Source organism: Simochromis diagramma, unplaced genomic scaffold (genome assembly GCF_900408965.1).
Source record: "Simochromis diagramma unplaced genomic scaffold, fSimDia1.1 OVJJ01000753.1, whole genome shotgun sequence".
NCBI lineage: Eukaryota > Metazoa > Chordata > Actinopteri > Cichliformes > Cichlidae > Simochromis > Simochromis diagramma.
Window position 1 is genome coordinate 1,082,931 of NW_024387523.1, and position 19,613 is coordinate 1,102,543.

A 19,613-nucleotide genomic window follows, 5' to 3' on the forward strand; every position below is an offset into this window, starting at 1 on the left:
CTCTTATGTGCTTGCATTTATTTCATGTCCCTGCATTTCTTGAGTCTTTTATAATGTCGTGTGTCTTATTTGTGAATCTGTGTCGGTGGGAGATGAATCTCTGCAAAAATCATAATGGCAGCAAAATCCCAAAATCCCTGGAACATACAGTGTGTGCTTCTCCAGCTGGCCTTTATCGAGCATATCAGTGTTGAAAGTGCTTATTGGATTAGAGCAGCCTTTGAGATTCAGGTCATATTGGGCGAGAAGCTGGGTTAAGTTAAGGAGACCTGGTCAAAGAGCTTTCAGTACAGTAAAACACATGCTCTGTGGGAAGCTGGAGATAACACCTGGCTTCCCACTTCTGAACCCTAAATAAATCCATTGGCCTTCATTAGTTCTTTTTTTTTGTTTACCCAAGCAAGACATAACACCAAAGGCATGAAATAAAATGGAAAAAATACATTTAATTTAAAGGATATGCTGTTAAAGATTTAAACGGCACAGCAGTGTTGAACCTCACAGTGATCGGTCATTGAGTTTTATTTGTATTTCCAATATTTATGTTACTTTTATTACATTTTTACAAAGAGAAAAATTAATATAAGAGTCCAGGCTGTAATATGAACTAAAGTAAAAGGGTGTGACTTATTTCCGAGAAAAAAGCTAAATTCTGTGATGTATCTTGAATTTTTTGTTGCTTTTCTACAAATGTTATAGTTTTAAATTTAAATTTAACTGTAGCTGCGGCTCTTTCTGGCCTACATCCCTCCTGTTAATTCAGTTGAAATTTGTAGTTGTTTTGATTTGTAAAATTCAGAGCGGCAAACCTAAGTAGCGGTTGGCTCTAACTCCATCTCCCAGGTGTCATTGCGTGCGGTCTGTTTCTAGGTGTCTAGCAACAGCTATAAGCCCAGACAGCCGGCGGCAACGGGAGCGGTGTTTCTTGGTGTGTCTTTGGTGTGATTGTTCGTTGCCGGTTGTTCATAAGTAATAGTGGTTTAGCTGAAAAAACGGTGAAACAACAACCCTGACCCCTGCACAGAGATATGAGCGGCAGCGGGCGGCCCAGGACCAGCTCGTTTGCTGAGCCGCCAGGTGTTCCAGGAGCCGCTGCTGCGTCCGCCGGATCAGCCGCTGCCGTGGGGAGCAGCACAGGAAAGACCGGGGTCTCGCAGGCCTCCGGTAGCAGCTCGTCAGGATGCTCCAACCTTAAGCTTGCCAGTAAGTTGTAATTATCTACTAACTCCTTATCAGAATGTGCTGAATCAATATATCATATTACAAGTTACAAACTAAAAACTACACACCGTCGTTATGTGTCACAGCGCAGAGGAAAGTCGTTATTTCTCCGCGAACTGGCTAGCAAGGTTACTAGCCTGCTAACGTTAGCCACTTGTTTTGTACATTACTAGTTCCCTGTCCGGCCGATGGCTCTTTTCACCCCGTCTGGTGTCAAGACTGTTTCACATGCCATCATTTTAATCGAGCAAAACTAAAGCACATTAAAGATTTGAAGTAACTAACTAATATGTGTTTAAAAGCTGCAAGTGGGTTGGATTTTTTATTGTGGTCATTGTGGCTGCTGAGCTGTTAAATCAGCTCCGTTGTTCTTTGTGACCAAGCTAGACTGTAATACCCCAAGTTGAGTGCTCCATTGAAGGGTCTTTTGTAGGTGTAGCTGAGAGTGCCATTAGCTAACAGTCTGAATCCACTGGTGGAGGGTCAGGGCGGAAAAGTTGCATATTCACCAAGGTCACCTGCGGGGTAGTGTTAAAAAAAGAAGCTTAGCAGCAGGTGGCCGACGCCTGGAGGATGCAAGTGATCCACGTCCAACAGCAGAGCCCAAGGAGTGGGTTTCCTCAGTCTGAGGAGAAATAATAGTATGCCCTTTTATCACTGTAGTAGCGGGTGTAAGCAGAGATCTATGTGTGTGTGTGTTAATCCAAACCTTATCATCCATTTGCAGCCACTGCCGCGTCTCTTGATATTAGAGCCCAAAAGGGAGGTCATCTCCAGTTCAAAGCCATGTGACCCCTAGTTTCTCTGCAGCAGAACAACACAGACTGATGTCCTACCAAATGTTGCCTTTGGCAGTTTAAAGATACTCTTTTGAATGGTTGATCAGGTGTTTTTTGTCATGTTTGAGCAACCTGCAAGCTATACCTGGAGGCAGAATTTATGTCAGTAGGATTTTCCTGAATACATCACCAGGACTGTGATTTTTTTTTTTTTTTTTTTTTTTTTTTTTTTTTTTAAACAAGTTCTTTTTGTAAGTTGGGTAAAAATACTTTAATCCATTTTTGTTCATCAGAAATAATAATAATAATAATAAAAAAAAAAAACACCTAAACCTCTGATATGCTTAATTGTATAGCCAGCCTCACTCCCAGCAGACCACAGTGAACCCGGAGCAACGTTGACACGTGAGGGAATGAAGTGATTTGGGGGATTAAAATTAAACTTGGACATGGAGCTTAGTCAATGCAAAGTTGAATTGTAGTGCTTCACAGATGACTGACAAGCCTATAAAAAATAAACAAAAAAAAAACAACGAATGAAATAAAAAGTAGAGAGTAAATTATAAAACCAAACAGAATAAAATACAATAACTTATTTTATTTATTTTAAACCATACATGCCTTTTCAAAAGGAGAAGGGAACACAGGAAGGTAACGCCCGATAAATATTTGAAAGGGATTTAACATTAATTACATTTTGAAAACTAGATACAGCAAAGCCAATTTAAAAAGTGGTAAGCTATGTCTATAAATCATACTTAATCACAAGCCAGGCTGAAGAGGCCGGTTTTAGATTTTCTATTTCAGTGATTGTTCCTGTGATTTGAAGCATAAAAAGTAAAAAGCTGCCCCACCTGGTATAATGGCGTATACTCTGAGAGCATATAAGACACATTAGGGCTTTTTTCTGGCTAAAAATGGACCTTTGGGGCAGTGATGACTGCAAATATAATCACAATTTCTTCCAGTATATGTAAGGCACAGAATCTGTGTTGCCTTACTAAAGTCTACATTAAACATTAAACACCACTAACAAGAATTAAAAAAAAAACAACCCCAACAACTTTGAAATCATAATCCTGCTGATCTTTCTTTAGGTAGAAAGCCAACACTTTTTTTGTTTTTTGCTGGAAAACTCCTGGATTTGTGCAGCAAAGGACCGTGTAGGGCCTTAATGCGTACCATCCATCTTGTCCAGATAAGCACTCAGGCTGCTGTTTTTTCAAAGACTAGATAGCTGAGCATTTTTCAAGCCTGCTTTAAAAGCTTGGTCACTTGGAGAGATAAAGAAATGGTTTCACTTTTGTGGCATTTTTAAGGAGATAAATGGCAGATCTGGAGATAAATCTCACATGAGAAAAGTTCAGCTCTGAGGCTCCGTCCACACTAATGCGTTTTGAAAACACATCGTTTTCTCTCCGTTTTGGCCTCCCATCCACACCGGGATGGCGCTTTCCCCAAGGAAAAACGCAGCGTTTTGGAAACGCTCTGGAAAACGAATACATTTGAAGACTGTGTGTTTGCGTCGCAGTGTGGACAGTGAAAACGCAGACTTTCGAAAACGATGACGCATTTTAGTCATGTGATGCACTCATGTGACTAATTAAACAAAGATAGCGGAGGGCATTATACAGCAGTTGTTTTATTTGCTCTCAATTTTGACAGCCCTTTTAAACATTAATATCAGTTTGTACATGCTCCAGATAGCTTTTCTTCAAATTCTTTAATTTTCACTCGCTTTTGCAACTTTCTACTTTTGTGTTACTTGCAGCAACATCTCCACCTCATTGTTAGTCCATTTGAAAAACTCGGTGCTTTTCCTCGACATTTTGCCGCGACATTTCAACGAGCCGGAAAGTAAATAAACGGCTGACAGAAATGAGGCAGGCCGAATCTTCTTGCGCTTCACACATGCACGGTACTGGAACGTAGGCGTTTTCTGCCATTTCAATGTGGATGCACAACTCTGTGAAAATGACTGAAAATGCTAGTGTGGACTCCGAGCGTTTTTCAGACGAAAACGCTGTTTTCAAATCTATCCGGGCTAGTGTGAACGTAGCCTGAGTCAAAGTCCACACCTAAATCTCTAACGCATTGGCTTGTTTTTCAATGGATCTGTCTGTATAAAGACTGGAAGACATGTAATGTTGAGGCATTTCCTTGATGTTATAAAATACCGGTATTGGTCTAATTTCAGTCCTTTGCTCTGAATATGGTACTTGTTGTTGGTAACTCTTAAAGATGACATTTTTACTTCACGGTGTATTAAACAATGAAGAAAAATGCACCTCCTTATATAGCTTACATAGATTAAATAACAGGTTGCTTACCCGCCTGGTTACCTGCCAAAATAGTTTTAATTGGTGTGGAGATGTCCTGAAAACCTTAGTTTTCTGCATTAAGGCCCTGTGTGAATGTACCTCCTGAGCTGACAAGCCCTGACATGTCTTTGAAGTGAAGGAGGAGGACTAAAGACGTGCTGTGTACAGTAATCCTCTATGATTACATTTTTGCTGAAATACGCTGTTATTAATACTTATATAATCACTAAAATATTTCTCTCTTGGAAATATTATGGGATGCTTGACAGTGAATTGAATTTTTTTGTGTGTGTATGTGTATTGTAGAGTTTTTCTATTCAGAAGAGGAAACAGGTCCTGCTTCCATGAAGCAGAACATTTCTTCACATCGTTGTGTAATTACCTTGTCGGCTGCTGTCACCGCTACATCCAGGAAGATGTTCTCTTTTCCTGTTGTTTTTTTTTTTTTTTTTTGTTATGGTCTGTGAGCAGCACCAGGATTTATCTCAGGTCTGCTTCATGCATAAAGTGTAATTCCTTTGCAGTGTTTGAAGTTTTATAATGCAAAATACAGTTGAGGATCTAACTTCTAGTTTCATGCTCATGGAAATCCGATGTCAATGCTGGATGAATGATATGAGGACTTGACCTGTCACTTTTGCAATGCAATATATAAAATTCAGAGCATCATACCTGTACAGTGGAGGTTGAACATATAGGACACAAGTCAGGGGCAAGAGACCGTTCGCCTTCCAAGTAAAAGTTGTGATGTTTGAAATGTGTTTATTCATCGGTAAAACTGAGAAAGAGTTATCTATTTTCATTTATGCTTACTGCTTATTCTTAGCAAGCAAGTTGGGGAAAAATGCAATTAAATTAAATCCTGGATGTTTGTCCTTCACACGAATGATGCCACACCTGTAACTGTGAAGCTTTTGTGTAGGTTAACAATATCAGTATTTCAGGCTGTCTTTTAACTGTAGCAGGTGTTTCCTGGCTTAGAATAGGCCTTGCTGTTGAATAAGTCTGTTAACTTATTTCTACCCTTTGAAACATTGTTAAATACTAATGTTGTTAATAAACGAGTGCATAATTCCCAGTAACACAAATTTAAAACATTTTTTTTTTTTAATCTGCTCCACACAAATATTTATTTTGTTAGGATTAGGTCACTCTACCTGTGACCTGGACAAGCTTTAGAAAACGGACAGCTCAGTGTCAGACTGTCAGTTTGATAAAGTAGGAAATGTGTGTTGAGTCACTATCTCTTCTGTGAAACACTGCAGAGGCGTTTCTGATACAATCATGTGGTCACCTCAGGCTTGAGGGTATCACAAGGTTGGTAACAGCTACATTGATTTTATGTAAAGTTGATGTAAATCAGCTTACAGTTTACTCACAGATGTAACCTCAGTGTACCGGGAAGTGGACATGTTTGTTTTTTGGGGTTTTTTTTTAAAAAAATTTTTTTTTATGGACATGTTAAACATAACATGAGTGCTATACTCTAAAACAATAGAAGCCTCTTTCTTCCACCAGCAGTTCTCCCCACAGAGCAGATGCCCTGGTTAGATTTTTTGGAAGATGCTGCTGCATTAAACTGCATATTAATAAGGTAAACTTAATTCTCTTGAACTACTTTGCTTTAAAGTGTGGAGTTCATCTAAGTGCAGTTTGTTTCTTGTGTGTAAAGATATTAACACAGAAACCTGCTGCTTAAGTGTGGCAATTCAGACTTCTTCTTGCATAGTGTAACCCTCAGCTGACTAAATTATTTGGCTTATAAATTACCATGTACGCTTATTTATGGTGCCCATTTTATTCTGTATGGGACTTCAATGTATTTACATTTTGTTTTCAAAGTTTAAAAGGTGTGAAATTATCTTCCATTCAATTAAACTGTGTCCACACCAGAAGTGATTTGCTGCACTGTAGTGACCAGAGATCACAGAATGTACATATTTGGCAACGTAAAAGTGGACGGGACCTGAGATAAACTTTTCTCAACTTACAGCAAATGACTGAAGGGGCTACCAGTGAAAGTGTCAAATGTCATATTTGTCATAAGACCTAGTGGTAAATAAGGTAGAGGCTTACTAGACAAGATGGACCTTGTGATTTCCACAAGTGATCATCATCAGTTTCAAAGCGATGCACAGTGAGTGAATGGTTTTCTGTGTGCATATGAATCCTTGTTTACTCAAGTTCTGTTTCAACTGTGGTGTAAAAATTTTCAAAAAGGAACGAGGGGCAAGCTTATTGATGGCATTTAAAAGCAGCTGGAGATGAATGGTTCACGTTGGGTTTTCAGACAGACAGGGAAAAAAAGGAGAGAACTGAATAGAATCTTAACACTCGGTGGTTAATGCTGACGATATGTTTTGATTCCAGCTTACTTTTCCACTGGCTGCAAATATTTGTAGGTTTCTAGCACAACTCTATTTCCGCAAGTAACATGAGGGGAAACTTGTTGTGATGCACCATTACCAACTACATTACTAAATCTATTTGCGTCAGTAATACTAGAAAAGGAACACTTAAGGTGGGTACAGTGTGCCCTTATTATTTTAACACCAGCCTTTTATCCTCTGTTGTGCTTCTGTTTCAGAGCAAGTCTAAACAAACACATGGTTTTTAGATGTGTCATATTTAAAATATTTGCAGAGAAACATTCAAAATCAAGAGTTCTGCAGCAGTAAATCTTGTTCTAGGTCTGTTCTAGGTCTATTATCATATATAACGATTATGGGTGGGAAATTACAATAAAATCAGAGTGTTTATTGTCGGGACTTGCATGCAAGTGTTCATTTTCCTTGCCACAACAATGAGCCACTTGCAGTAAAATACAACGTATAAATAACCAAATTCCTGTTAAGAAACATTTTTTGATTAGAAATATCCCAGTGGGAGATAAATGTTCAGCTGAGGTCATTATTAATTTGACTTGGAGGTTAGGAGGAGTAGATGCAACACGCATTTTTTGATCTGGCTACAATGTATCAGCCTTTTTTTAAAAAAAAAAAAAAAAAAAAAAAAAACTGGAGCTGAATTGGTGTTGGTGTGACAGAGTTTGAATAATGGCATGCATGCAGGGATTATTTCCTCCTGGAGACGCGTGTTTCCCGTCTGTGAATGTCAGGTGAAAGACAGGAAGCCAAGCGGTGACACACAATGCAGCGCTGGTATGAAAACACTGAACCGTGAAGCGGTGATAAATCAGGAACTCTGACGAAGACTGAGAAAAGGCTTCATCTTTATCGTGATAGATTAACAGCCTCGAGCAAGTTACAAGCCCGTGGAAATTATTTTTCATGCTATAAAAAATAAACAGCAGCAGAAAGGGGGGGGGGAAAGCAGCATCTAAGACAGTTGCCCTACTTTTAACCTGGACAAGTGAGTGTGTTCATCAGGGTTCAGAGCTTGAACCCAGTCAATGAGGTAGGGAACCCACTGACACGGTCACGCTGCAGGCCTCACGGTTTCAGCTGTAACAGATACCGCCATCGTGTCATTTGGATAACCAGGACAGTTTGCTGTGTGGACACAGACATGCAGGAACACTAGGGTATGCAGTTCTGTGTGAACGAGAACAATATCAATAAGTGCATTGTCTTGTTTGGTAAACAGAGCATTAAGTGTGTGGACATAGAGTGGTAGTGACACAGAACCATCATAGCTACATGACAGTGTTGCCCCATTATTTAGACTGCACAGATAACACAGGAAAATTAAATTTAAAGTTAAAGCAGGGTTGTCATATTAAGTTTAACCAATGGCCACACAGAGAAATGGGAATCGGATCAAGGTTCAGACATAGATTAAGCCTAATCGCAGACCGTCAACACAGGTTTTCATTGAGTTTTTCGTTTAGACTGGGCCTAGGCCTAATCCATGTCTGGGAAACCTGCTGATGCAGTTTATTCGAGGTTTTTCCAGGCTCAAATGAGTCTTTAAGGGTATTGCATAAAGGCATGATTGATCCACATATACTCAAAACTAAGACCCGTCAATTTGCCAAACAAAAATGACATTTTTAATCTTGAGTTTAGTAAACCCCACTGAAAACACAGTAATGGTGATTTTCATTTGGTGGAAACCCAAAACTACTTTGGTCTGTACTGGAAATTTCAGAACTAGTTGACAGGAACAACGAATGATGCCCAAATTTTCATATACAGGACAGTGACTTTTCTGCACGAGGCATATCTTCCTATGAGAATTAGTACTTCTAAACTATGATTTTACTTGGACTGTTGAGGAAACGTTTTGTGTGTTTGTATCCCCCCCCCCCTTTTTTTTTTTTTTTTTTTTAAACTTTTATCTGTTTGTTTGTGGTGGTGGTGTTGTTGTTGGTGTTGTTATTGTTGTTGATGATGATTGATTGAAGTGTACATGCTAATTTATCAGGGCAAACATTTTGACACTTAGAAACCTTGTTGGTGAAAAATAGATGTGAAAGGAAATTGGGCCGATGTTGGAGATGCTTTACACTTTTCTCAACTCCAAGGCATGCCTTATCTGATAGAGAACAACCCATGCATTTAATTTCTTTTTGCAGTATTCTGATATTTCTTTCTTTGTAAGAGACTGGGGCTCATCGGAAGAATGTCGCCGTCCTTCGGTCTGTGATTCAGTTTTTGCTTTCACACCTCGACCAGCTTTGACCTGAGAGAGAGAGTCACGGTTTCAGCCACGTATGCAGGATTTCTGTTCTCAGGATCATTTTTACGTGCAAAAAATAGCCTCTTTTCCACCAACACCTACTCAACGTGACTCTACTGAGTTTCGATTGTTTTCCATTATAATTGATTATTACCTCAATGTGGGTGGTGGTATTATAGCAAGGTCCTGTGACATTTTTATGCAAAACAAACACAAAAATGGAGGGCACTTGTGCGTAGCCATTTTCATCATTTCCAGGTTTCCACAAATGACTGGTTTTATTCCTGAAAGTTGCCCTCATGACTCATTGACTGACGTCACTCCCTGGCCAATCAGTGGCGTGCAGTCTGTTGATGGCACATTTTCGGCTCGGCTCGACTCGGCTCACTTGGAAATCCGTTCGAGTAGGTACTAAAAAAGTACCTGGTACCAGGTTGTACTACCACCTAATGGAAAAACCTAAAAACAGTCGAGTGAAGTAGGTGCTAGTGAAAAAAACGGGCTTTAGTGAGCGAACATCTAGCTGACAGGAAACGAGGTGATGGGGAAAAACATGTGCAAACCAAAGTCACCACCTTAATGATTGAACCATTCGGGTAGGTTAGATGTCTGGGTAATTGAACCTCAATCTGAGGCTCACGTGTGAAAATGTTAATGGCAGAAAAGTATATTTCCTCCATTTCAGTTAAACAATAATTGAGTGAAATGCTACAGTCTTCCCATTATACTGGAGGCTAATATATGGCTGATGATGCTACAAAAATAATCCTTTTATGTTAGGCTGTTATGACTTAAAAAAAATTATGAAGACAAAGAAAGTGGCTGGCCTATTTTTGGGTCCATTCCCACTTTAATTAGTCACAGCGTCTTGAATATGAACTCTGTCTTTCGCTCCTTCTTCCTTGGAGGGTTTTGTAAAGTTGACAATCATTCACAGGCTGTCATTAACCTAAATAATCACCCGGCCAGTGGAGAGACAGCCCAGATGTAAAGGCTGTTGGCAGTCAGTTGAATGTCAGGAGTGCTGTTTAGTTTGTATCCTAAAGGTCTTTCATTTCTTTAAGTCTCATAGAAACGAGCCAGAGGGACGACAGGACATTTAAAACCTCCTTATAACTGTTCTGTGGTCTGCAGCACAGTTAACCGCACTATAGCTACAATTTTTAACATGCCTCTTCCTGCTTGTTTCCTAGGAGACAGCGGGAAGGTGACAACAGTCGTGGCCACACCGGGTCAGGGACCGGACCGCCCGCAGGAAGTCTCCTACACTGACATCAAGGTGAGAAAGAAAGGAAAAACTGAAGCTCTATGAAATTACAACTTTCTTTTTCCAAGTCTTCTCCTCATTTTTGTTTTGTCTGTTGAGGATGGTTTTACTTAGTTGCTGCATATTACACACACAGTTGTGAACAGCACATGTAAAGCCCCCAGTCTATGTAGCAAGTAGAGATCAAACACACTTGTGCAGAACCAAATGCTTATACGTCTTCTTTGGTTTCTTTTTGATTTTTAAAAATCAGAACAACACAATTTCAGTTTTCTTGAAACTAAAAGAAAATGTATCAAAATCAAACCACTTTTAAGGACTTCTGACTGCTTCTTAGTAGCATCCAAGTTTGTCCCCGCTTTTCTCCAAGAGCAAAATGAATGTATAGTTTATGTAGTTTGTAACAATGAGAAAATGAAGTTGAATCAAACAGTTGGCGAGTACAGTGCGCTTGTCCTCCATTTGTCATTGTTGGTGACGCCACCAAAACATCCAGTCTGTGGGAGAGTTTCAGCTGATGGGTCATCATGATACAGCATCAAGCAGATTTTTCACTGAAGCTGAAATATTTTCAACCCACACAGACGCATTATTGCCACTTTTCTTATTGTCTAACAGAAATTTTTGGCAAACCAAATCGTGCATAAACTTTGTATGTAATCTCAGCAAAAACTGCCCTCGTTTGGTATGACAAGGGCGTTAAAGACGTTAAATGGGATCTGTCGTTCTTATTTCCAACTTTATATTTTTATTGGATTCTCGTGATTAGTTTTTGATGAGTTAGTTTTCATGAGTTTTTAAACGTCACAGGTTTTAGTCCTTGAGGGCCAATGTCCTGAAACTTTTAAACGTGTCCCTGCTGCAACACAACGGAATAAAATGAGCAGGTCATTAGCAAGACTATAGAACTTGACTGCATGCTGAGGTGGCAACCCCTAACCTAACTCAAGTAAATTAAAATACCTGTGTTTGGAAAATTGTACTTCTAAAAGTACTGTAATTGCACCATGTTCATTCACTCATGAGCTACTGTAACATCATCACCTCAGCATGAAGTTTCAGAACACCGGCCCTCAAGGACTGGAGTTTGACACCCATCCTATAGAGCTACCAGTGGAACAATCTGAATCCTGAGCTTTTGGCTCACAGGGATAACTCAAACGTTATTTGAAACTTTAATCACTGCATGTGGAATTAATAAGGGTATTGATCAATGCTGATATTTCCATAATTATTCTGCCAAGCCATAAAAATGCATGATTTTAAAGGCGCACATTCTTTTGCTTGTGTCTTTGGAAAAAATGACATAACTGTGTCAACTGTAGCCTGAAACTACATAAAGAAGAGTGTTGCACTGAGCCAGGCTGTTATCACTTTTAAGATTACTTAATGGCTCTGTAGGTGTGTGTAAATTCAGATTTATCACACTTTTATCACAAAGCCAATAAAATCGTCGTTTAGGCTTATCAGAAATACTTAACTTGTCTGATGCCTGCAGCAGTGGAACGTTATCATTATATTTGTATAATTTGGCAAGAGTCTTAAGCAGAAACAAAATCTGACTACAAACATCTCACTGTGCTTAATCGCCATTTTTAATACCTGTAATTTTAATACCAAAGGATTTAAATGGGAAAATTACCAAAGAATTTTGATTTATTCATGTACTGTTTCTGTGCTCATGTCTGACTATCAATCTATCTTTTGTGAAACAGTCACAAGATTTAATCTATTAAAACATTTTCTTGATCATTAATTTCCCCTCTTATTTATTTTTATAAACAAATTTTCTACATATGTCCACATAGTTATTTCACAGAAGTCCCGCATGAGACCCTTAACACTTCACATGGGTAACTTCTGTTAGATTACTGATGGAATTTGGTTGGACACCATAAATCGCTAGGTTTAGGCATGAGAAACTACTTCATTAGTTTTATAAGAATAGGCTGAGTTAGGATTAACAAAAAAGGAAGATTGTTTGGATTTAAATACATAAGTTGCCATTTTATAATTTAAATTTTGTGGTTGTTAGAGTGACAGATCTCCACTGAAGAGTCATCATATGCGCTGTAGGCTTGAAAAACACTTTCAGAAAAAAACAGACTATCAGTCAAAGATGGATAGAGCCAATTTATTACTGTTAAAAGAATGGAAACACCAGCAGCTGCAGCTTTCAGGAAATTAAATAAATGTTTGTGGTTGATCACCTGATGGGCTGTCCTTCAGTCTGACTCTCCTGTTCTGTTAAAACCTTGCAGGTCATTGGCAATGGGTCGTTTGGTGTGGTGTACCAAGCTCGCCTCATCGACACACAGGAGATGGTGGCCATCAAAAAGGTTCTGCAGGATAAGAGGTTCAAGGTAGGCGTGTAATTTAGTTTCTGTAATAATCTTATCAGTGGCACCCCCCTCACCCTCCTTGTTAATAGTTTTCGTGATCACTTTGTTTACTTGGTTTCCCTCATTGACTCATGTGTCTGTTTGTACAGAATCGGGAACTACAGATCATGAGGAAGTTGGACCACTGCAACATTGTCCGATTACGTTATTTCTTCTACTCTAGTGGCGAGAAGGTAAAAAAAAAACCCCAAAAGGGTCATTGTACAGACTACTCTAAAGAGAGCTGAAAGAAGAGATGGTGAAACAAAACTAACATAAGTTAAGCTATGGTTTATAAAAAAATAGACATAAAATAATTAAACCAGTAGTTTCAGTATGTCGAAACTATAAATAAAAGGAAATGGTGCATGTCCATAATACATATACAGATGCTCAGATATAGCATTAAAAAATAACCCAACCCCAAAAAGGGGAAGCAATTAGTTTCTTTTACTGATAAATATAGAATCTGATTTAATGTTGCAGAAGTAACTTACTGGAAATGTTTTGTATCAGCGTGCGAGGTTATGCCAGGCTTGTCTGTCTGTTTGCTTAGCTGTCTTAAACCATAAATGCTTTAACTACAGTTACCTTTGTGTCAATCCCTCCATCCTTTGCAGAAGGATGAAGTGTACCTCAACCTCGTGCTGGACTTTGTCCCCGAGACGGTCTACAGGGTTGCCAGGCATTTTAACAAGGCCAAGAGCATTATTCCTATCATATATGTGAAGGTAATTCTGCCCCTAATTTCCTTCCAAAACATTTCCATGTTGTCCAAGTCACAGTATTTTTCTGTTGAAGTTTTTATTCTCCAAAAACTTCAAACATTGTAAAGTTCAGAATTTCCTTCTTGTTTTCAAGAATTTCCTCAGAAGGTCTCCAGTACAAATACCAAGCTTTATGCTATTTATGCCTCTTAATAAATTATTTCTATGTTGTCTGATTTTTGTATTTTGTGTTGACCTCCAACAGGTGTACATGTACCAGTTGTTTCGCAGTCTGGCTTATATCCATTCCCAAGGTGTGTGTCACAGAGACATCAAGCCCCAAAACCTGCTCGTCGACCCAGAAACTGCCGTCCTAAAGCTGTGTGACTTTGGCAGGTAAGCTAAACCAAAAAAATTTCCACACAAATCAGAACTTAATTTAACAGTAGTAGCAGGATTACGTTTATCTGCCTTTTAAGTATATATATTTTTTCTGAAATCTAATATGGGAAGAATAACAGCATTTCTAATGCTTAACACTTAGATTCTGTTCTGTGAATCAAGTTCAACATGCATAGGACTGCAAACAGTCTGAACAGGGTAATGAAGGTGGTTGTCACCTCAATTCAACTCATCTAATCTAGCTATGAGCACATTCATGTGAAAGACTTGGAGTTTGCTGCATGTGATTAATTGGAAACGAGGACACGTCAATGGCTATTAGAGCATTATACTTCACAAAGGAAAAGCAAAGAGTAATGTTGTAAAAGTACAAAGAAGTTAACCATAAAACAAGCAGAAAGTAACACAGCTGCTGTAAACGTGTGCTGAGAAAAGCCCTGTACAGAGTGTGAAGTATTAAACAGTGATGTATGGTTGCATGCGTCTTATATTAGATCCAGAAATGACAGCTGGCAAAAACTCAAGTTTAGCGTCAGGAACACGGCTCTGTTTTTATTTTTGGTAGTATTTTTTTTTTTTTTTTATTCAAATGCTTATTTTTCTGTTTCACAAGCACACATGTCTCTCCCAATAGCCTTTCTCCTGCACTCAAGCTGCATTACTGATCTCGTCTTCAGTATCTGCAGATGATGATCAGGCATTTGATTGAAGATCAGACTTTAATTACAATGTTTAATTAGTTAAATTAAGACGTTGTTAAATGAAAGGACTCATATGGTGTGTAATAAAGTGTTAATCTTGCTCTGCCTAGTTGTGTTAATCTGTCTGATAGAAATAAACTATAATTCAAAACAGCAAATGGCCTGATTGCAAATTTTATAAAAGTCATCAAGTACTCTTTTAAGATTATATTGCTTTATGAATGTTTGTATATCATAAAAATTGTTTTCAAATTTTGCTTGCTGACAGAAGGGGAAGGTAAAGGAAAGAAGTTAGTCCTCAGAGTCTATATTTCTCTTTGATGCTCAGGGAAATATAAAAACTTCCGACCCTCTTACTATCTGCACATAGTGTCACTATTTTCCAGACAACTGAGTGCTCAGTAGGGAGTCGTTTGGTATATATTGATCTCCTATCTTTCTTTTTTTCCTGCTGTCTTTGTTACCATTTAACGTGATTCTTGTGCTTCCTTCAGCGCAAAGCAGCTTGTCCGGGGTGAACCAAATGTGTCGTATATCTGCTCACGGTACTACCGCGCCCCAGAGCTGATTTTTGGCGCCACAGACTACACAGCAAACATCGACATCTGGTCAGCTGGCTGCGTACTGGCAGAGCTGCTGCTCGGACAGCCCATATTCCCCGGCGACAGTGGAGTGGATCAGCTAGTGGAGATTATCAAAGTGAGTTGTTTGTTTGTTGTTTTGTTTTTTCATTTAAGTCTTTCTGCACCATTCATTTATACTATTAAAAGGTAGTCTTGCAAACACTCTGTTTGAAGTAAATGTCTTATCCTCCTCTTCTGTTCTCAGGTGTTAGGAACGCCAACAAGGGAACAAATTCGAGAGATGAATCCAAACTACACAGAATTCAAGTTCCCTCAGATCAAAGCGCATCCTTGGACCAAGGTAAATAACACCTGAGAACGAATAACAGCAGCACAGTCAGTTTTCTCCAGGTCTATGCTCTCTGGAAGCAGATGCACTGTGAATAAGACCGATCTTTTGTCTGAAGTGAGAAATAAAAGTTAACATTTTTCATTTACTTGATGAAACTGTGATAGGTTGGTAGATTTCTTGTTAATTATATTGATGGCACTGACTTAGACGTCAAGTAACAGTCCCAAAAAATGAAATATTGTTGTTCATAATGTTAAAAAGAAATTGGCAAAACCAGCAGTTACAGCTTTTATACTTTTTCAGACAAAATGAATCATTTCTGCAAAAGTAAGTTTTAAGAAATGATTTAAAAGTAGATGCAGAATTTGCTAACCTCGGTTCTTTTGCAAAACAGTTCCTCAACTGCAGGGTGTCTAAATTTCCTTTAGTCTGACCTGAGGAACCTGGGCAGTGACTCAGTTTTTGAAGGGGAGTTGATGTGTAATATAGTCGGTGAGCCCATAAAAGGCTTTACATTTAAAAGTTAAAAGTCAGTTCTGTATCTTAACTGGTAGCTACTGTAGTGGAGCAGGGATAGGAGTCATTTGGTCTTTGGTGTCATTAAGTGTATTTTTCAATTGAAGTCTCGTTCAGTTTGGTGCCCAACGTCCTCTGTAAGCCTCCTTTATGGTTACTGCAATGGTATGCATGACATCATCACAGCCCTGTGAATATTTACATTGGTGTTTGTGGCACTCTGGACTTGCTAGTTTTCTCCAAAACAGTAGGTGTTGCAACCTTTTCACCAGCGCTGGTGCAGAAGAAGTCAAAACAGGAAATGAAGCAGTCACAGAGGTTTTCTTCAGCATGTCTCATATTTTCCAGCTGTTGCAGCTTCTCTCTGTGTGCATTGCTATATGTTGCTGTAGAGCTGTAACACACTTGTAGACATGGCACCAGGTTAGAAAAACTGAGATACCAAAGCACGGGGCACCTACAGCTAGGACATCATTTTTGTTGATGTACCGACTGCTGCTTCCAGTGCAACCATAAAGAAGCAATCATTAGGCTCATCTTTATTGGTAGGTTTATTGAATTTTAAAGCCCTATAATTTATCTTTTCCCTTAAAAAAAGGACCTAAGGCGGAGGAGAGTAGAAAACCTCTTTTAGGTGCACAAGTTTATTAGAGTAAAAAAGAGAAATCCTGTGGTTGTGAGGATGAGGCCACATGGACTTGAGGTGTTTTTAATGTTTGATTAACTGAGATATACAAAAAGTATATACTCAGCATGCAGCCAAGAGAAGAATCCCTTGTAAATTTACTACAAAGCAGCTGGCTCTACTTCAAAAGCTGCCTGCTGTTGCCTTTGTAGATGCAGAACTCCTGCATAGAAATGACTGTCTGTCATTTTGGGTTAACTTTGGGTTAACTTCCAGAATGGAAGAAACCCTGCATTGCATGACACTGGTTAAACATACTGGCATATGGAGCTTGCCAGTATGTTTAACCAATGTCTTGCCAGTATCAAAACATGTTGCTTGATGTCGGAACTTTTGAAGAAAAGCTCTCGTATTTCCTCAGGTGTTTAAACCTCGCACCCCTCCAGAGGCCATTGCGCTTTGCTCTCGGCTGCTGGAGTACACGCCAGCCTCACGCCTCTCCCCGCTAGAGGCCTGTGCACATGCCTTCTTCGACGAACTGCGCCAGCCAAACACGAGGCTGCCCAGTGGACGAGAACTGCCGATGCTCTTCAACTTTAGCACCACAGGTAGCAGAGTTAAAGTCTCGTTTCCTTCCCTTTTTTTATGCTAATTGTTCAGCTAAGTTGTAGCTGCTCTGCATGATGATTCTATGTCTGTAACACGACTTTAAAGTCAGTTTGTTCTGCGACTGCTGAGGTGTTCCGGTTAATTCAGTATGCCTCTTTTGTTCTGTTGAATGACACTGCGCTCTCCTTATGACTCAGCGCTAAATAAAAACTCTCCTTTTATTCTCTGCAGAGCTGTCGATCCAGCCTCAGCTGAACTCAATCCTCATTCCTCCTCACGCTCGCTCTCACACAGCTGCTTCTGCACACGGTGGGAAACTCTTATTGTAATTTTACTGACACTGTCAATAGCAGGCTTTTCTGCCAGCTGAGAGGAAAAAAACTGAAATATATTTTTATGTTTTACCTTTTTGATTTTATTTTTTTAAATCCAGACACTGAAGAATTAAAACTCTTAAAATTGTCTTTATATTTTTGAAAACCATCTTTATATCTCATGGAAACATTTTAATAAGCACACCTTATTTAAGTCCCATCCTTGATGTCCCCATCAACATCGTATATTTGTATAAATTTGAACACCTCTGTTATTTTTAGTTCATACAAATCCTTAAAATGCCTTGTAGGGAATTAAACTCATTCACCTGAAAAGTTTATGATGGCCATTTGGTAAAATTGAGACAGGCTGCACAAAATTCTCTAAGTTTAAATGCCTTAAATTAGTTCTTCAAAAGTCTTTCAAAAAATATTATGCTGTTTGTACCTCTCAGCAGTAAAAATCTTATGGTTTTGTTGTCAGCCTGCCGGGTGGGTGGGCGGTCAGCATGGACACCAAAGTTTGTAAATCCGATTACTCGAGAAGGAAGTCGCCTAGGACTTTCAAATTAAAACTTAAGCTACTGTTTTGTACAGATTTAAAATAGATGCAAAGTTGATTTTAAGGCCTTAAGAAGTTTCTGAAGATCTTAAGAGTCACCTTGTGTATTTAAAAAAACAAACAAACATAAATCTGACATAAATAGTTTGAAATAGAAAGTTTGGGGGAGCGGGTGTTTTTATTTTGTTTTTTCTCTCCTGACACAAGATGGCAGCACTACGCATAAAATTTCAGACTGATTATTTTCTATTACTCTGTCTGATGTTTACTGCTCTGTAAAGCTGTAAAGCTTCAATTTAAAGCTCACTGTACCTTTTGCCTCTTCTTCCTCTCCCCTTCAGATGGTACCGGTTCAGATTCATCTCAACACAGTTCAGTACCAGGATCTCTCAACAGCATCTGAAGCAGCTTCTCACCCATCTGCCTGCAAAGCATCACCCCGTTTTCTCAGACACACACACACTCTGTGTCCACAGCTGTCCACCATGCTGCTTTGCTATCTTCTTCCATGGTCTGTTTCTGTACAGTAAATCCACTGAGCAAACCCTTCGTTGTTTAGGTGTCAGGGTCGAAACTACGGCAGGAGATTGTTACACACACACACCGAATCGTCCCGCTGCTGCTCGGGTGGTTTTAGAAGGTTCAATAGTCGGGGCTGGTCCTCTGTATTATAAGCTTTTGTTAACCATTTTTTTCCTTTTTGTTTTCTTTGTTTTTATTTATTTGGCTAGGTAAAATCATTATATACCTGTTTTCCCCCCCTCACTTTTAAGATTATTTTTTTATTCAGTGTTTTTAAATGAGTGCACGCTGCCTGAACAAGACTAGAACTGGGCCCCTCATCACAGGTCATCACAGTAGGACTTTAATTTAACTCAGGATGGGAGAACAGTTGCAGGGACATTGACATTATTTTAGTCCAGTCCTCTACCTAAGTTACAAATCAAACCTTCAGCTGTTGTTGTTTTAGCTGCAGATGGAAGAAAAAAACAGGCCAGTGCCAGATAAATGTCAGTCTGCCTCGTGTTGGAAACGAGCATCCTTACAGGTGTGTCTGCTAAAGGAACTAAACGCTTCTCTGACTAAACTATATATACCCAACAAGGAAGGCGTCTTAATTTTTTTGTGGCTCGAGACCCTTTCTCAGTTTTTAACCATGTTTTTACTTTTAAAATTAGGTCCCACATTGTCAGCCACAGAGGCATATTTGTAGGAAAGGGCACTTAAGTGCAACTCGAAAAGAAGGCATCACTTTTCAGGAAATTGTTTTAGACCTATTAGGGTTGGGGAAAAAGAAATGGCCTCCTCAGAAATGTTTCTAGATGGCTGGACAGAAGCGTGGCTGCTCGTTCTCCTTCTTCACAGGTAATTTGGCTGCGTTCGCCTGATCATGAAATGTCAGGAAAAGGTTCAGACAGTACTTTTAGTCTTAGATCAGTGTTGTGAAAGAAGATTGCAAAAGTTCCCCATAATGTGCAAGTGGAGGTGGAGACTTTATATTGAAAAAAATGTCTTTTCTTTAAGCAAGCAGAAAAGGAAAACTTTCAACCTTCCCCAAAGACATGTTTGAATTTCAGCCTTCTCTGGAAACGGCTCTGTGTTCTGCTGTTTTAACTAAACCAAAAACGTAGTTGTTTCTTTACTATATTTCC

General features: G+C 39.1%; 1 protein-coding gene across 1 annotated transcript; it reads left to right on the plus strand.

Annotated features, from left to right (window-relative positions):
* The first annotated feature begins 805 nt into the window (after nucleotides 1–805).
* On the plus strand, nucleotides 806–19,462 carry gsk3aa (glycogen synthase kinase 3 alpha a). Its single transcript, XM_040020901.1, has 11 exons — nucleotides 806–1,203; nucleotides 10,156–10,241; nucleotides 12,491–12,592; nucleotides 12,721–12,804; nucleotides 13,231–13,341; nucleotides 13,583–13,713; nucleotides 14,915–15,119; nucleotides 15,249–15,344; nucleotides 16,898–17,084; nucleotides 17,317–17,394; nucleotides 18,303–19,462. Exons 1-11 carry the CDS (start codon nucleotides 1,029–1,031, stop codon nucleotides 18,362–18,364), a joined length of 1,317 nt encoding a protein of 438 aa, XP_039876835.1. The 5' UTR covers nucleotides 806–1,028; the 3' UTR covers nucleotides 18,365–19,462.
* The last annotated feature ends 151 nt before the right edge of the window (nucleotides 19,463–19,613 follow it).

What these genes read in the sequence shown, in the direction of transcription:
- gsk3aa (XM_040020901.1), top strand. Translation starts at nt 1,029, where the DNA reads ATGAGCGGCAGCGGGCGGCCCAGGACCAGCTCGTTTGCTGAGCCGCCA. An exon ending in TCTCCTACACTGACATCAAG is followed by an intron (nt 10,242 to 12,490) that starts GTGAGAAAGAAA and finishes AAAACCTTGCAG; the next exon opens with GTCATTGGCAATGGGTCGTT. An exon ending in AAGCTGTGTGACTTTGGCAG is followed by an intron (nt 13,714 to 14,914) that starts GTAAGCTAAACC and finishes TGCTTCCTTCAG; the next exon opens with CGCAAAGCAGCTTGTCCGGG.